The sequence below is a fragment of the Elephas maximus genome, chromosome 4 (genome assembly GCF_024166365.1).
Source record: "Elephas maximus indicus isolate mEleMax1 chromosome 4, mEleMax1 primary haplotype, whole genome shotgun sequence".
Classification (NCBI taxonomy): domain Eukaryota; kingdom Metazoa; phylum Chordata; class Mammalia; order Proboscidea; family Elephantidae; genus Elephas; species Elephas maximus.
Genome location: NC_064822.1, coordinates 187,910,671 through 187,928,004, shown reverse-complemented (window position 1 = coordinate 187,928,004; position 17,334 = coordinate 187,910,671). Strand labels below are relative to the sequence as shown.

General features: G+C 47.5%; 1 protein-coding gene across 5 annotated transcripts in view; it reads left to right on the top strand.

Moving 5' to 3' along the window:
- The window catches only part of EFCAB6 (EF-hand calcium binding domain 6), a 381,524-nt gene extending 373,983 nt beyond the window's left edge, over positions 1-7,541 (top strand). For all 5 annotated transcript variants that reach the window (XM_049884609.1, XM_049884607.1, XM_049884608.1 and 2 more), the window contains 2 exons: positions 3,990-4,139; positions 7,146-7,541. In XM_049884609.1, coding sequence (XP_049740566.1) covers positions 3,990-4,139; positions 7,146-7,268 — 273 coding nt within the window. In that variant the 3' untranslated portion in view covers positions 7,269-7,541. The remainder of the gene's footprint in view (positions 1-3,989; positions 4,140-7,145) is intronic.
- The last annotated feature ends 9,793 nt before the right edge of the window (positions 7,542-17,334 follow it).

Here is a 17,334-nt window from a genome sequence, read left to right as displayed (position 1 = left end):
ATCCATAGGGTATTCACTGGCTGATTTTTCGGAAGTAGACTGCTAGGTCTTTCTTCTTAGTCCATCTTAGTCTGGAAGCTCTGCCGAAACCTGTTCAGCATCATAATGGCACGTGAGCCTCCACTGACAGACGGATGATGGTGACGGTGAAGCGCATTGGCAGGGGATCAAACCAGGATACCCCGCAGGAGGGCTAGGATTCTACCGCTGAGCCTGGAGCCCAAGTCCACTGCCTCCCAGAGAGGAGCTAACAGGGACCCTTCCTAGTGATTTGGTGGATTTCTCTCAACCTTCAGCAGCAGAAAAGACCTCCCTTTGGGGTGGAGAGTTTGGCCCTTACCTTTCCCTGCAAGGCCAGAGCCAGAGCCAGAGGCGTAGGGTTCCTTCCTGGGAGGGTTTGTTGTAGTGTCCTGGGACAGGAACCCTTCGCCAGTCAGACGTATACAAAAGGAGAGCAGGTGGGCATAGCGTTCATTCTCTCCCAAGGATGCAGTAGAGCTGATTTGGAAAATTGGCTGCTAACGAAAACATGGGGTACCTGGTGAGTTTCCATCATAGGTGCTAAATGGTGTGAAAATTGAAAGCAGTTTAATTCTGTGCCGATTTGTGTTGTGTACGGCCATGTCCCACCACTTGTCTGTCAGTGTGTTATACCGTGGTGTTTCGTGTGTTGCTGTGATGCTGGAGGCTAGCCATCAGTATTTCATATACCAGCAGGGTTACCCATGGCGGACAGCTCTTGGTGGAGCTTCAAGACTAAGACAGACTAGGAAGAAAGACCTGGCACTCTACTTCTAATAACATCGGCCAGTGAAAACCTTGCGAACAGCAGCAGAACATTGTCTGATACAGTGCCGGAAGACAAGCACCTCAGGTTGGAAGCCATTCAGAAGATGACTGGGGAAGAGCTGCCTCCTCAAAGTAGAGGTGACATTAATGACACGGATGGAGTCAAGCTTTTGGAACCTTCAGCTGCTGACGTGGAATGACTCAAAATGAGAAGAAACAACTGCAAACATCCATTAATAACGGGAACGTGGAATGTACAAAGAAGAATCTAAGAAAATAGGAAGTTGTCAAAAATGAAACGGAAAGCATAGAGATCAATATCCTAGGCATCGTTGATGTTGTTAGGTGCCATCAAGTTGGTTCCGGCTCATAGTGACCCTGTGCACGACAGAACGAAACACTGATCAGTCCTCACCATCTTCGTGATCGTTGGTATGCTTGCATTCATTGTTCTAGCCACTGTGTCAATCTATCTCATTGAGGGCCTTCCTCTTTTTCACTGACTCTCTACTTTACAAAGCATGATATCCTTCTCCAGGGACTGGTTCCTCCGATAACATGTCCAAAGTACCTAAGACCAAGTTTCACCATCCTCGCTTCTAAGGAGCATTCTGGTTGTACTTCTTCCAAGACAGATTTGTTCGTTCTTTTGACAGCCTGTGGTATATTCTACATTCTTCACCAGCACCACAAATCAAAGGTGCCAATTCTTCTTCAGTCTTCCTTATTCATTGTCCAGCTTTCTCATTTCTTTTGCAGCAGATTTGCCCAATGTGATACAACTTTTGATTTCTTGACTGCTGCTTCCATGGGTGTTGATTGTGGATCCAAGTAAAATGAAATCCTTGACAACTTCAATCTTTTCTCCATTTATCATGATTTTCCTCATTGGTCCAGTTGTGAGGATGTTTGTTTTCTTTATGTTGAGGTGTAATACATACGGAAGGCTGTGGTCTTTGATCTTCATTAGTAAGTGCTTCAAGTCCTCTTCACTTTCAGCAAGAAAGGTTGTTTCATCTGCATAACGCAGGTTGTTAATGAGTCTTCCTCCAATCCTGATGCCTCGTTCTTCTTCATATAGACCAGCTTCTCGGATTATTTGCCCAGGATTAGTGAGCTGAAATGGACTGGTATTGGCCATGTTGAATCAGATAATGATAATGGTCTACTATTCCAGGAATGACAAATTGAAGAGCAACGGTGTCATATTCATAGTCAAAAAGAACATTTCATGATCTATCTTAAAGTACAATGCTGTCAGTGAAAGGATAATATCCGTATGCCTACAAGGAAGAGCAGTTAATACCGCTATTATTCAAGTTTACTCACCAACCACTAATGCCAAAGATGAGGAAATTGAAGATTTTCACCAATTTCTGCAGTCTGAATTGATCAAACATGCAATCAGGATGCATTGATAATTACTGGTGATTGGAATGCGAAAGTTGGAAACAAAGAAGGACCAGTAGTTAGAAAATATGGCCTCAGTGACAGAAATGACACAGGAGATCCAATGATAGAATTTTGCAAGACCGACGACTTCTTCACTGCAAATAGTTTGTTTTCAACAATACAAACGGCTATGCACCTGGACCTCGACAGATGGAATACACAGGAATCAAATTGACTACATCTGTGGAAAGAGACAACGGAGAAACTCAATATCATCAGTCAGAACAAGGCCACGGCTGACTGTGGAGCCGACCATCAATTGCTCATATGCAAGTTCAAGTTGAAACTGAAGAAAACTAGAACAAGTCCATGAGACCCAAAGTACAACCTTGAGTATTTCCCACCTGAATTTAGAGACCATCGCAAGAATAGAATTGACTCATTGAACATTAATGGCCGAAGACCAGACGAGTTGTGGGAGGACATCACACATGAAGAAAGCAAGAGGTCATTGAAAAGACAGGAAAGAAAGAAAAGACCAAAACGGATGTCAGAAGAAACTCTCAAACTTGTTCTTCAACGCAGAGCAGCTAAAGCGAAGGGAAGAAATGATGAAGTCAAAGAGCTGAACAGAAGATTTAAAAGGGCAGCTTGAGAAAACAAAGTATTATAACTCGTGCAAGGAACTGGAGTTAGAAAAAACCAAAACGGAAGAACGCACTCAGCATTGCTCAAGCTGAAAGAACAGACGAAAAAATTCAAGCCTCAAATTGCAATATGGAAGGATTCTACACGAAAATATTAAATGACGCAGGAAGCATCTAAAGAAGATGGAAGGAATACACACAGAGCCACTGTACCAAAAAGAATTGGTCAACATTCGACCATTTCAGGAGGTAGAATATGATCGAGAACTGATGGCACTGAAAGAGGAAGTCCAAGCTGCCCTTAAGGCCCTGGTGAGATACTCAGACACGCTTCAGGGCTGTGTGAAGCTAAAACGTCTTGTTTTCAATTCAGTAGCACCTGAACGAAATAATCAGTGTCGTGTACTGTCTAATTACTAGATATAATTACAACCTTTAGGATTTTTTTAAGCTCTCAGAATCTACTAGAAGACCCAAACTGAAATCTTTTTTTTTTTTTTTTTTTTCTCAAAGTGTGTTGAAACTGGCCGGGTATCTGCCTGGGCTCTCTCACTCCTGTGAGGTGGCATGGCCTCCCGTGTGTTGGAGTCACAGCTCCAATCGTCCTGATCCTGTTTTGTCACCTCCCTGAGCCTCCATTTCTCAATCCGTAAAATGGGAATAAATAGACCCACCTTCTTCGGGGGGTTCAGGGGCAGAAACCAAGCAGTTGCCTCCGAGGCATCTCCAGCTCTTGGCGCTCCGTGCGCATCCGAGCAGAACTGCGCTCCACAGGGCTCTCAGCAGCTGACTGTTCAGAGCAGATCACTGGCCTTTGTTTCAAGGCACCTCTAGGTGGACTCGAACCACCAGCCTTTCAGTTAGCAGCAGAGCACAACAGCCATTTGCACCACCAGGGACTCCGTGGGGGCAGGAAGAGGGGCGCTGATTGAGACCCTGCTGTTAAGCAGCCCCAACACGGAGACGTGTACTGAGGAACAGGGCTGGGGTGATGCTGGACGGTGAGTTCTGCTTCCAGAATCCATTCTGGACTGAGAGCCAGGGGGCTGGGGCTCAGGAGTAGGGCCCAGGAGAGGAAGTTCCAGGCCCTGTCACGCCCACGCCCGCCTCACTCCCCCATTCCCATTCAAAGCGCCTTCCTCAGCCCCTCTTGTTTTCCAGAAAGAAGCTGGTATTGAGACATCCTCCTTTTACTCGGCTTTGCTGCGGATTCAGCCCAAAATCACGCACTGCTGGCGGCCGATGCGGCGTACCTTCAAAGCCTACGACCAGGGCGGGACAGGGCTCCTGAGCGTGGCAGACTTCAGGAAGGTGAGCGCACCTGTGCATCCGGGCCCTGGGCAGGGGCAGAGGTCACACCGGCGGCCGGAAAACCTCCAAAGAGGATCCCCCCTCACCTCACCGAAAGCCAGGTGTGACCAGCTGTCCCTGACCTCACTTTCTTGGGACCCCCAAGTTATTAAGGCCTGGATCCCCTTACCCCTTGCCTGCAGATTCCATGTCCTCCTCCCCAGAAGTTTCTAGAATCCTGCAGGAGCACCCTGTACCTTCCTGGTCCACTCTGACCAGCCACTCACTGATATTGGAGCCACCAGCTAGGCCCCAGGCATGGTCTGTGCCTTTTTTCCATCCCTACGGGGGGCGGGGGTGCGCAGGGCTGTTCCCCCGCCTCCCAGGACCCACAGAACACATCAAGGGAAAAACAGGTCCCAGGAATGGCTACTCAGAGGGCCACAGACCCCAGCCCTACCACCCCGGTCCCTCCCTCCTCACCTCTGCTCTCTCCCCACTCCCACCGCCCACCCTGTGGCCAGAGCCAGCTCACCTCCCAGCAGCGCGACTGTGCTAAGCAGTTCTCCTACCCAGAGTCCCAACCCTCCTGGGGCCCTCGTGCCTTTAACGCACCCAGGGAGGAAAAAAACCCTTCTGAACTGAAGCATGATCTGCACGAAGCCTTGACCCCATTCCCAGCAGCCAGGGCTCCTCACCCCAAATGCCCCTCCAGGGGAATCTCTGCCTCACCTCTGATAGCCTGTAGTACCTCATCCCGAGTACAGAAAGGCTATGCTCCAGGGTGAAGCTGATTGTGCTGTGGGGCTGGGTTTCTCTGTGTAGGCCCCTGGGAGGCCCACTGAGCCACAGAGGTGAATGAGGGCCCACTGTGTGCTATCACCCACTGTGTGCTGTTAATTGGCAGGTTCTTGCCCACGCCTCACTCCTTCCGCCCCCACTCCCAACCAGTGAGGTTAAGAAAACAATTGAGGTCTGGAACATTAGATAAAGTAAATAGTACACTCAGAGAAAAAAAAAAATCCCAGTCAAGACATGCAGGGAGACAAACAAGGCTGGGGATGCCCTTACAGAAGTTGTACTCTGTGGTTTATCTGTGCTTCAGACTAAAAGCCTGAAAAATAAACCGGAAACCAACCTTTCTTTAAACTGTAAACCTAGAAGATTAACAGCAGTTGGGGGGGCGAGGGCAGGCAGGCGGGGCAGGTCCCAGCTCACCGAGGGCCCCGTGCTGGGCTCACCATGTACTCGAACGCCCAGCCCCACAGCGCACAGTGGGTGATAGCACACAGTGGGGCCGTACTCACCTCTGTGGCTGGGCGCTCCTCCCAGGGGCCTGCACAGAGAAACCCAGCCCCACAGCGCACAGTGGGTGATAGCACACAGTGGGGCCGCACTCACCTCTGTGGCTCAGTGGGCCTCCCAGGGGCCTGCACAGAGAAACCCAGCCCCACAGCACACAGTGGGGCCGCACCCAGGCTGCATCCAGCCAAGCGGAGCCCAGACCTGGCGGTAAATATTTCCAAATCGTGGGCCCTCAGTGCCCCTCCCCCTGCCTGGCCAAGGCCCCAAGCAGCTTTCAAGTTCACATTCATTTTGGGTCCAGTAAGACTCCTGGCCCCGGATTCTCCTTCAGGCTTTGTGAGAGAAGGGACGAAGTAGGCAAGGGTCTGTTCGTTTCCTTTTCAGGCAACTTCCCAGGAATTTGGGGTGGGTTGCAGTGCAGAGAGGGCAATAGAAATGGAGACCTTGCCCCCAGTGGGGCTAGAGTCGGGGAGCAGATGGGGGTGGCCCCCTTCTTGCACGGAAACCAAGCCGCTGTCTAGTCGGTTCCGACTCTTGGTGACTCCAAGTGTGTCAGAGTAGAACTATGCTCCGTAGGGTCTTCCATGGCTGATTTTTGGAAGTAGATTACCAGGCCTTCCTTCCGAGGCACCTCTGGGTGGACTCGAACCTCCAACCCTTCAGTTAGCAGTCAAGTATATTAACTGTTTGCACCACTCAGGGATTCCCCTTCTCAGACAGCAGGCTCGATTTTCTTTTCCGTTCTCAACTCATGGGCCTGACAGCCAGGCCAGCTGACCTCTGTCCTGTAGGCCGGGCTCAGCCTACTGCTGGCTCGAGGGAACCTCGGGGCCTTCTCACTTCCTAGTCTTCTCTTAGAAATACATGACAGCACAAATGCAGATAGGAAACTTGATCTTTACTTTTACCTAGTAGAATCTGTTTCAGCTACATATAATGGGAAAAAGTAACAGCAAATTAAACAAGGTGGAAGCTTGTCCCTCACATAAAAGAAGTCCAGTGGTAGGCGGTCCAGAGCTGGCGTGGCAGCTGAGCGGTCAACCAGGCTCAACATCTGGGTTCCTTCCTCAAGGATGCCTCATGGTCCAAAATGGCTGCTGGTGCCCCAGCATCATTTCCATATTCCAGGCACCAAGAAGAAGAGAAAAGAGAGGACGGGCATGCCCCTTGCCTTTAGAGGAGGCTTCCCAGAAGTTCCATATAACATCACACTTCCAGTTCCCTGGCCAGACCTGGTCAGAGGCCAGCACTAGCTACAGGAGAGGCTGAGAAAGGTCACCTCTGGGCTGGACACACAGCAGTCTGGAAGGAAATCGGGGCTGTTACCGAGGAGGAAGGGAAGCTGATATCAGATGGGCATCTAGCAGCCTCTGCCACAGGCTGTATTATTGCCAAATCACAACTCCCTAGGGGGCCATACTAGGGCCCACTCCAGTCCCTTTCTCTCCATCCCTCTGGCTGGTCTGAGCCCTTGGCCTCGGTAAGTGGCGGGGAGGAAAGGGAGACTCAGCATCTTCCATTTGCCCCGGAGCCAGCTACTGTCTCTTTCTGTTTCACACCCACCCTGCGGAGCTGGGCTGCCCTGGGGCATCTCCTGTTCAGGCAGAGGAGAAAGTGTCAGTGGGTCCTAGGGCCAGGACCAGGTGGAGGCCAGGGGCAGGGTCCGGGGGCCACAGCCAGTCCTGGCAGCCCGCCTCCTGACGGGCCCCTTCCTCTGCCCAGGTCCTGCGGCAGTACAGCATCAACCTCTCCGAGGAAGACTTTTTCCACATCCTGGAGTATTATGACAAGACGCTGTCTTCAAAAATATCCTACAATGACTTCCTCCGGGCCTTCCTCCAGTAGGGCGGCGGCCACGCCCAACACAGACAACGCACAGCCTGTCCCCAAGACTAATAAAATCATATAATCGGGGCGGGGGGGGTGTTAAATGAATTTTCCAGAGTGTCCTCAGAAACAAAACCTAAACCCAAGCCAAGCCTCGCCTTCCCCGCCGGCTGCTGACCCAGGCTCGGCACTGCCGGCTCCACCACCAGGCTGTGGCCTCTCTGGCAGTGGGGCCGCCCGCTGCGTCCGGCACTCTCGCTCTTTAGTCCGAGCAAATAAAAACGTGAGTCTTTGCAGGAATGATTCTTGAGACTTTAAGAGAACCACCAATGATAAAACGCTTAAAAACTCAGAAGGTCTCGTTCATGGGAACCTGCTGGGCGCAGGGGGATGCTGACAGCTGCGTCATTCTCTGAGGTACTACCTCTCTGCCCATCTGTCTCCTCCGTCTTGTGTCCCATGGCCATGCTTCTGCCCTGAGGCATCGAGCCAATGCCTGGTTCCAGAAAACCTCAGCCCGGCACCTATGTCTGGTGTGCCCACAAAACAGTCCTCCATGCAGGGCCCCCAGGCCGGCTGAGCTGGCAGCTGATTGACCCATAGTGACTTCCTTGGGAAGGACCGGGCTTGACCAGCTCAGGAAGTTTTAAAGTCTCTCTCTTCTTTCCACCCTTATGTTTTTAAAGCAGCTGGGAGGGCAATGGGGCAGGAGGAGGGCAGTTCGCTGCCTCCTCTAAGGTTCTGGGAGGGACTGAGAGGTGGCAAAGCAAGAGAGAGGCCCCTGAGCCTGGTAGAGAGGAGGGTGGGGAGGAGCCCTACCCTGCCCACCACCCCAGGCCCCTCTCCTCCCCAGGCCCTCCCACCTCAGCCTCCATCTCAGCTCTGGACATGCTGACCCGGCTCCTGGGCACAGACCCCACCCCACCCCCATGCAGGGCCCAAGGGAGGCCCCTGGAGGTGAGCAGAGTTCTGGGCTCAGCTGCCTAAGGCTTCCTGGGCCAGCTCCCACTATGCGTCCATCCCTTCATCCATCATGGGCCCTCTATCTCCGTGAAAACGTCCTGCTGTGTCATGCTTGTTTCCAGGCATCCCAGGTGCTCCCCTCGCTTCAGGCTGGACCCCTGGGGGACCCGGCCCCACACCCGTGCCCTGCTGTCCTGTGGTCCCCCTCCTTCCAGTAGCCCCTGGTCTCTGAGCAGTCAGTGTAGGGAGGGGGGTTCCTCTTTTTCTCTCTGTGTTCAGTCTAAACTGGGACATCTGGGCGCCTTGCAATTGTGAAATAGCTTTTCACCGCCTGGTGCTGTATGCGGAAGGTACTGACTCTGGCCTTAAATAAACCCATCGGTGTGTGTCACATAGGAGCCCTGGTGACACAGTGGTTAAGGCGCTCGGCTGCTAACTGAAGGGTCAGTGATTCAAACCCACCAGCTACTGCACGGGAGGAGGATGGGGCAATCTGCCTCCGTAAAGATTGCTGTTGTTGTTGTGTGCCGTCGAGTTGATTCAGACTCATAGCGACCCTATAGGAGAGGGTAGAACTGCCCTGTAGGTTTTCCAAGGAGCAGCTGCTGGATTCAAACCGTCGACCTTTTGGTTGGCAGCCTGAGCCCTTAACCAGTTGGCCGGGCACCAGGGCTCCTCTGTAAAGATCACAGCCGAGGAAACCCTATAGGGTACTTCTACTCTGTCCTACGAGGAAACCCTATAGGGTACTTCTACTCTGTCCTACAGGGTCACCATGAGTCGGAGTCGACTCCATGGCAATGGGTGCATCAGTGGTCCTGGAGTCTCCCAGCCTTTCTGCGGCCTTTACGCCATAAACTGTTTCTCTTGCCCCCGCCCCCCGATTCAGGACACAGCATGGCACTGACCGCAGAAGGAACCCAGTGTCCATCCCAGAAACCATGTGCGTGGTCAGGGAGCAGGGTGCTCAGAAAGCAGGCGAGGGCATGAACGTCCTGTGGGGCACTGGGTGCAGCCGCCCCTCACCAGGCACACCCCTCCAGGCACAGCACAGCCACCTGGCAAGGTGGAGCTTGCACTCCATTTCAGAGATGGACACCCTGGGGCTGGTGCAGAGGGAAGAAGGGGGCGCAGTCCAAGGAACACGGCCGAGCTGGCCCAGGAGGAGGGAGGCGGCGCTCCTGCTTCCCACCCCGTAGTCCGACTTCCCGCCTGCAGTGCGGGCGTCCAGGACGAGGCGAGGAGGCTGTGTCCAGGCCAGCACTGGGGAGGCCCCTGGATTCCAGAGGAGCGGGGGCTAAGGGGAGGACAGCGGTGGGGGGTGGATGCCTGCTGCAGGGGGATGCTCAGGTAGCCCTGAGTTAGGGGAGGGGAAAGGGCCACGACAGGGAGGCCCTACATCCTGGCAGCCCCACTGTCTGGCTGTCTAGCTGTGTGCTGCATACCCGCTCCCTGTTCCTCAGTATCCTCATCTGTAAAACGGGGTCACAGGTGCCTCACCTTTGCTGTGAGGCCTGGGCCGGCAGGGACAGACTCCAGAGAGAGGGTCTTCCTTTTGGGATAAGGAAGGCATGACCCAGGGGAAGGGAGGGGACCAGCATGAACCTGGGGGAGGGGGAGGCGGGAAGGTAGGAGTGAACCAGGTGGGAATATGGGCATGAACCAGGTAGGGGGATGGGTGTGAACTAGCAAGCAGCTCGGGGAACCCGAGGGCTGACCTACTAGATCTCATGCAGAGGGGCCAGTGGACACTTGCTCATGGACCAGGCACTAAGCTTTGCACACAGCATCATGTGGGCCTCCCAGAGGTCGCCACCATTGATATCCCCATTTGACAGATGTAAAAACTGAGGCTTCAAAAGTTAATGTGCCCAGAGTCTCACAGCTGGTAGGACTGGCCCAGGTAGTAAGTGACGGCCAAGGCCAGCATCTTAGGCTGAAGGTCCCAGGGCTCCTCTTGGGATTTGGGCAATGGCCTGAGTCTGGCTGCCTTCTAGGGATGTTTGCCTAGTATCCCTGAATGTGGGTGGGCAGGCTGCCCCCAACAGGCACCACTGAGGGCCAAGAGGCCAGGCTGCCAAGGCAGGACTGAGAGACACTGGCCCTGGCACCCACACCCTGCCTCCTTGTCTTGGCTTTAGTGTGCCTCCTCCTGGGACTTCCTTTCCCTCCTCTGCATGACACCCATGCTGCCCCACCAGGGCCCAGCTCTGAAGTCACTTGCTTGGGGGAACCTCCCATGACCTCTGGCAGAGGCAGGTATTCCTGCTTAGTGCTCCCTCAGTGGGGGCAGCATCACTTAGTGCAGCCCCATCTTCTTCCCCTTAGCCCAGAACAGGCCTGCGTTGTTTCTATCACCAAGGCCATATTTTCCAACTACCAATCCTTCTCCTTTGTTTCCAACTTTTGCATTCCAGTCACCACTAATTATCAATGCATTCTGATGCATGTTTAATCAATTTCGGGCTGCAGAAGGTGATAAAAATCTTCAGTTTCTTCATCTTTGGCTTTAGTGGTTGGTGAGTAAATTTGAATAGTAATCGTATTAACTGGTCTTCCTTGTAGGCGTATGGATATTGTCCTATCACTGACATCATTGTACTTCAGGATGATCTTGAAATGTTCTTTTTGATGATGAATGCAACATAATTCCTCTTCAAGTTCTGATTCCCATCAAAGTAGGCCATATGATTCTCTGATTCAAAATGGCCAATACCAGTCCATTTCAGCTCACTAATGCCTAGGATATCGATGTTTATGCGTCCCATTTCATTTTTGATGATTTCCAATTTCCCTAGATTCATACTTCGTACATCCCAGGTTCTGATTATTAATGGATGTTTGCAGCTGTTTCTTGTCATTTTGAGTCATGCCACATCAGCAAATGAAGGTCCCGAAAGCTTTACTCCATCCATGTCATTAAGGTTGACTGTACTTTGAGGAGACAGCTCTTCCCCAGTCATCTTTTGAATGCCTTCCAACCTGGGGGGCTCATCTTCCAGCACTATATCAGACAGTGTTCCACTGCTTCATAAAGTTTTCACTGGCTAATTCTTTCCAGAAGTAGACTGCCAGGTCCTTCTTCCTAGTCTGTCTTAGTCTGGAAGCTCAGCTGAAACCTGTTCTCCAGGGGTGACCCTGCTTGTATTTGAATACCAGTGACATGGCTCCCAGCATCACAGCAACATGCAAGCCCCACAGTACGACAGACTGACAGATGTGTGATGGGGAAAATCAGTAAGGATCTAAATAACCAGAACAACACCAATCAACCAACTTGACACCATCATTATGGGACAACAGCAGAATACACATTTCTTGGAAATCCCCAAGGACCATTCTCCAAGATAGACCAGATTCTGGACCATAAAACAAACCTTAATAGAAATCATTCAATGTATGTTCTCAAGCCATAATCAAGAAATCAATACTGGAAAGACATTTGGAAAATCCTCAGATATTTAGTAATTAAGCAACACATTTCTAAATAATGGTGAGTAAAAAAAGAAAGTCTCAAAAACAGTTTAAACATATTTTAAACTAAATTAGAATAAAAATACAACATACTGATATTTGTGGGTTGTAACTTAAGAGGGTACATAGAGGGAAGTTTATAGCATGAACTGTTTATATTAAAAAAAGAAGAATACAAAGTCAGTCATCAAAGCTTCTGCCTTAAGAAATAAGTAAAAAAAAAAAAAAATTACAATTAAAGAAAGCAGAAGGAAGATGTTATAGATTGAATTGTCCTCCCAAAAAATGTGTGTCAACTTAGCTAGTCCATGATTCCCAGTATTGTGTGACTGTCCACCATTTTATCATCTGATGCGATTTTTCTTACCTCTATGACGTTAGTGAGGTGGGATTATAGACAGTTATGTTAATGAGACAGGATTCAATCTATGAGATTAGGTTTTATCTTATGCCAATCTTTTTTGAGATATAAGAGAGAGGAGCAAGCCGAGAGACGGGGACCTCATACCACCAAGAAACAAGAGCCAGGAGAATAGCGCATCCTTTGGACCCGGAGTCCCTGCACTAAGAAGTTCCTCAAGCGGGAAGACTGATGACAAGGACCTTTCCCCAGAGCCAAAAGAGAGAGGAGAGCACCTTCCCCTGGAGCTGGCACCGTGAATTCGGACTTCTAGCCTGCTGAACTGTGAGAGAACAAATTTTTCTTTGTTAAAGCCATCCCCTTGTGGTATTTCTGTTATAGCAGCACTAGATGACTAAGACAGGTCATAATAAAGATTACAGCAGAAATCAATAAAACCAAAAACAGAAAAAATAGAGAAAAATCAATGAACTCAAAAACTAGGTTTTGTTTGTCTTTGTTGCAATTCGAATTAAAATTGATGAACGTCTGGCCAGGCTGACCAAGTGAAAAAGAGAGGAGACACAAATTACCAATATCGAGAACGAGGAAAGGGACATCACCACTGATCCGCAGACGTTGAAAGGGCAGTGAAGGGATGCTGTGAACAACTCTGTGCACGTGATACAACAGCTTAGGTGAAATGGTCTGATTCCCTTAAAAACACAAACTACCAGAACTCACTCAAGAGAAACAGATGACCTGAACAGTCTTATGCCTATTGAAGAAATTGTAGTTGTCGTTAAAAACTCTTCCAAAAAACATTCAGATGGGTTCGTTGGCAAACTCCACCAAATATTTAAGGAAGAATTAATACTCATTCTACACAGTTTCTTCCAGAAAATATAAGAAGAGGAAGTACTTGCAAAATTATGCTGTGAGGCCAGCATTACCCTAATACCAACACCAGGAAAAGGCAATGCAAGGAAAACAAAAATTGTAGATCAATATCTCTCCTGGGTATAGAAGCAAAAATCCTCAAAAAAATTAGTTGCAAATAACCCCATTGCCATCAAGTTGTTGCAGATAGAATCCAGCAATTAATAAAAATTATAATACATCATGACCAAGTGGATGTACTGGTTCACATTCAAAAATCAATTAGTGTAATTGACCATATTAATAGACTAAGTAAGAAAAAAACATCTCAATAAGTGAGGAGAAAGCATTCAAGAAAATTGAACATTCATTCATAATAACAATTCTTAGAAAACTAGGCATAGAAAGGGAAACGCTTAACCTAATAAAGAACATTTACAGAACAGCCACAGCCGATATCACAGTGAATGATGAGAGACAGAACGCTTTTCCCCTAAGATCAGGATGTCCTGTCTCCTCATTCCTGTTTGACATCACACTGGAAGTCAGTCCTAGACAGTGCAATAAGGCAAGAAAAGGAAAAAGGAGTGATAAAATGGAAGGAAGGAAAAAAGATTCTATTTGCAGGTGACGTGATTGTCTACATAGGAAATTCCAAAAAGTCAACCTAAAATCTCCTAGAACTAGTAAGTGAGTTACAAGGCCAATCGTATTGCTGTGTACCAGCAGTGAACTGAAATTTGAAGTTCAAAAAATAGACCCCACCACCACCAAATGAAATACTTAGGTTATAACCCTAACAAAACCCGTGCAGGATCAGTATGCTGAAAACTACAAAGCACTGATGAAAGAAATCCAGGATTAACACGTGGGAACAGTTTTCATGGCCTAGAAGACTCAATGCTGTGAAGATATCACTTCTCCCCATTTTGATCTATACATTCTATATGCATTGCCTTGTTTTCTAAAAGAACAAAAGGGGAAAAAATATGTGTAACCGTGGCTTTGACAATGGAAGTTTTTATAATCCATAAAAGAGAAAATTGATAAATTGGACTTAATAAAAATTAAAAACTTTTGTTCTAAGAAAGACATTGTTAAGAGAACGAAAAGAGAACCCTCAGACTGGGAAAAAAGATTTGCAAATTACATATTCAATAACCCCACACATCTGTCAGTTTGTCATACTATGGTGGCTTGCATGTTGCTGTGATGCTAGAAGCTATGTCACTGGTATTTCAAATACCAGCAGGGTCAACCTTGATGGACAGGTTTCAGCTGAGATTCCAGACTAAGGCAGACTGGGAAGAAGGACCTGGTGGTTTACTTCCGGAAAAAAATTAGCCAGTGAAAGCCTTACGAATAGCAGTAGAGCATTGCCTGATACAGTGCAGGAAGATGAGCCCCTCAGATTGGAAAACACTCAAAAAACAACTGGAGAAGAGCTGCTTCCTCAAAGTAGAGTCGACCTTAATGACGTGGATGGAGTCAAGCTTTCAGGACCTTCATTTACTGAGGAAGCACGACCGAAAATGAGAAGAAACAGCTGCAAACACCCATCGATAATAGGAACGTGGAATGCACGAAGCACAAATCTAGGAAAAATCGGAAGTCAAAAATGAAATGGAACACATAAACATCTATATCCTAGGCATTAGTGAGCTGAAATGGACTGGGATCACCATTTCAAATCAGAAAATCAAATTGTCTACTATGCTGGGAATGACAAATTGAAGATGAAAGGCATTGCGTTTATCGTCAAAAAGAGTATCTCAAGATCTATCCTAAAGTGCAGTGCTTTCAGTGATAGAATAATATCCCTATGCCTACAAAAAAGACCAGTTAATGCAACTATTATTCAAATTTACCCACCAACCACTAAGGCCAAAGATGAGGAAATTGAAAATTTCTGCCAACTTCTGCAGTGTGAAATTGATAAAATAAGCAATCGAGATGCATTGATATTTACTGGTGATTGGAATGTGAAAGTTGGAAACAAAGAAGGATCAGGAGTTGGAAAATATGGCCTTGGCGATAGAAAGATGCCAGAGATCGCATGATAAAATTTTGCAAGACCAACCACTTCTTCCATTGCAAATACCTTTTTTCAACAATATAAACAGCAACCATACAAGTGGATCTCACCAGATGGAATACACAGGAATCAAATTGACTATATCCACAGGGACAGACTATGGAAAAGCTCAATATCTTCAGTCAGAACAAGGCCAGGGCCACCTGTGGAACAGATCATCAATTATTCATACGCAAGTTCAACTGGAGGCTGAAAAAAATTAGAACAAGTCCACAAGAGCCAAAGCATGAGCTCGAGTATGTCCCATCTGAATTGAGAGACCATCTTAAGAACAGATTTGACTCATTAACCACTAATGATCGAAGACCAGATGAACTGTGGAATGACATCAAGGAAGTTATACATGAAGAAAGAGGTCATTAAAAAGACAGGAAAGAAAGAAAAGATCAAAATGGATATCAGAAGGGACTCTGAAACTTGCTTTTGAAAGTTGAGTAACTAAAGCAAAAGAAAGAAGCGATAAAGTAAAAGACCTGAACAGAAGATTCCAGAGGGTGCCTCGAGAGACAAAGTATTATAATGAAATGTGCAAAAACCTGGAGTTAGAAAACCAAAAGGGAAGAACATGCTCAGCATTTCTCAAGGTAAAAGAACTGAAGAGAAAATTCAAGCCTCCGGTTGTAATACTGAACGATTCTACAGGAAAAATATTAAACGACCAAGGAAGCATCAAAAGAAGATGGAAGGAATACACAGAGTAACTGTACCAAAAAGAACTGATTGGTGTTCAACCATTTCAGGAGGTAGCATATGATCAAGAACCGATGGTACTGAAGAAAGAAGTCCAAGCTCCACTTAAGGCTTTGGAGAAAACAAGGCTCCAGGAACTGATGGAATACCAATTGAGATGTTTCCACAAACGGATGCAAAGCTGGAAGTGCTCACTCGTCTATGCCAAGAAATTTGGAAGACAGCTACCTGACCAACTGACTGGAAGAGACCCATATTTGTGCCTATTCCAAAGAAAGGTGATCCAACAGAATGCAGAAATTATCAAACAATATCATTAATATCACAAACAAGTAAAATTTTGTTGAAGATCATTCAAAAGCTGTTGCATGAGTACATCAACAGGGAACTGCCAGAAATTTCAAGCTGGATTCAGAAGAGGATATGAAACCAGGGATATCATTGCTGATGTCAGACGGATCCTGGCTGAAGGAAGAGAATACCAGAAAGATGTTTGCCTGTGTTTTATTGACTGTGCAAAGGCATTCAACTGTGTGGATCATAACAAATTATGGATAGCATTTCAAAGAATAAGAATTCCAGAACACTTAATTGTGCTCGTGAGGAACCTGTACATAGACCAAGAGACAGTCATTCGAAAAAAACAAGGGGATACTGCATGGTTTAAAGTCAGGAAAGGTGTGCATCGGGGTTGTATCCTTTCACCATACTTATTCAATCTGTATGCTGAGCAAATAATCCGAGAAGCTGGACTATATGAAGAACAACTCAGCATTAACAAACTGCAATATGCAGATGATACAACCTTGCTTGCTGAAAGCGAAGAGGACTTGAAGCACTTACTGGTGAAGATCAAAGACCACAGCCTTCAGTATGGATTACACTTCAACGTAAAGAAAACAAAAATCCTTACAACTGGACCAATAAGCAATATCATGACTAACAGAGAAAAGATTGAAGTTGTCAAGGATTTCATTTTACTTGGATCCACAATCAATGCCCATGGAAGCAGTAGTCAAGAAATAATATGATGCATTGTCTTGGGCAAATCTGCTCTAAAACACCTCTTTAAAGTGTTTAAAAAAAAAAGCAAAGGCCTAAGGTGCGCCTAACCCAAGCCATGGTGTTTTCAATCGCCTCATATATATGTGAAAGCTGGACAATGAATTAAGTAGACTGAAGAAGAATTGACACCTTTGAATTATGGTGTTGGCAAAGAACACTGAATATATCATGGACTGCCAGAAGAATGAACAAATCTGTCTTGGAAGATGTATAGCCAGAGTGATCCTTAGAAGCAAGGATGGTGAGACTTCTTCTCACATACTTTGGACATGTTATTAGGAGGGGCCAGTCCCTGGAGAAGGACACCATGCTTGGTAGAGTAAAGGGTCAGTGAAAAGTACAAGATGGATTGACACACAGTGGCTGCAACAATGGGCTCAAACATAGCAACAATTGTGAGGATGGCGCAGGACCGGGCAGTGTTTCGTTCTGTTGTCCATATGATCGCTATGAGTCGGAACCAACTCAATGGCACCTAACATCAAGAACAACTGAAAACTCAAGAAAATATAAAACAAACAACCCAAGTAAAACGTGAGAGGGGAGTGAAATCTGAACAGACCCTTCATCAAAAATTA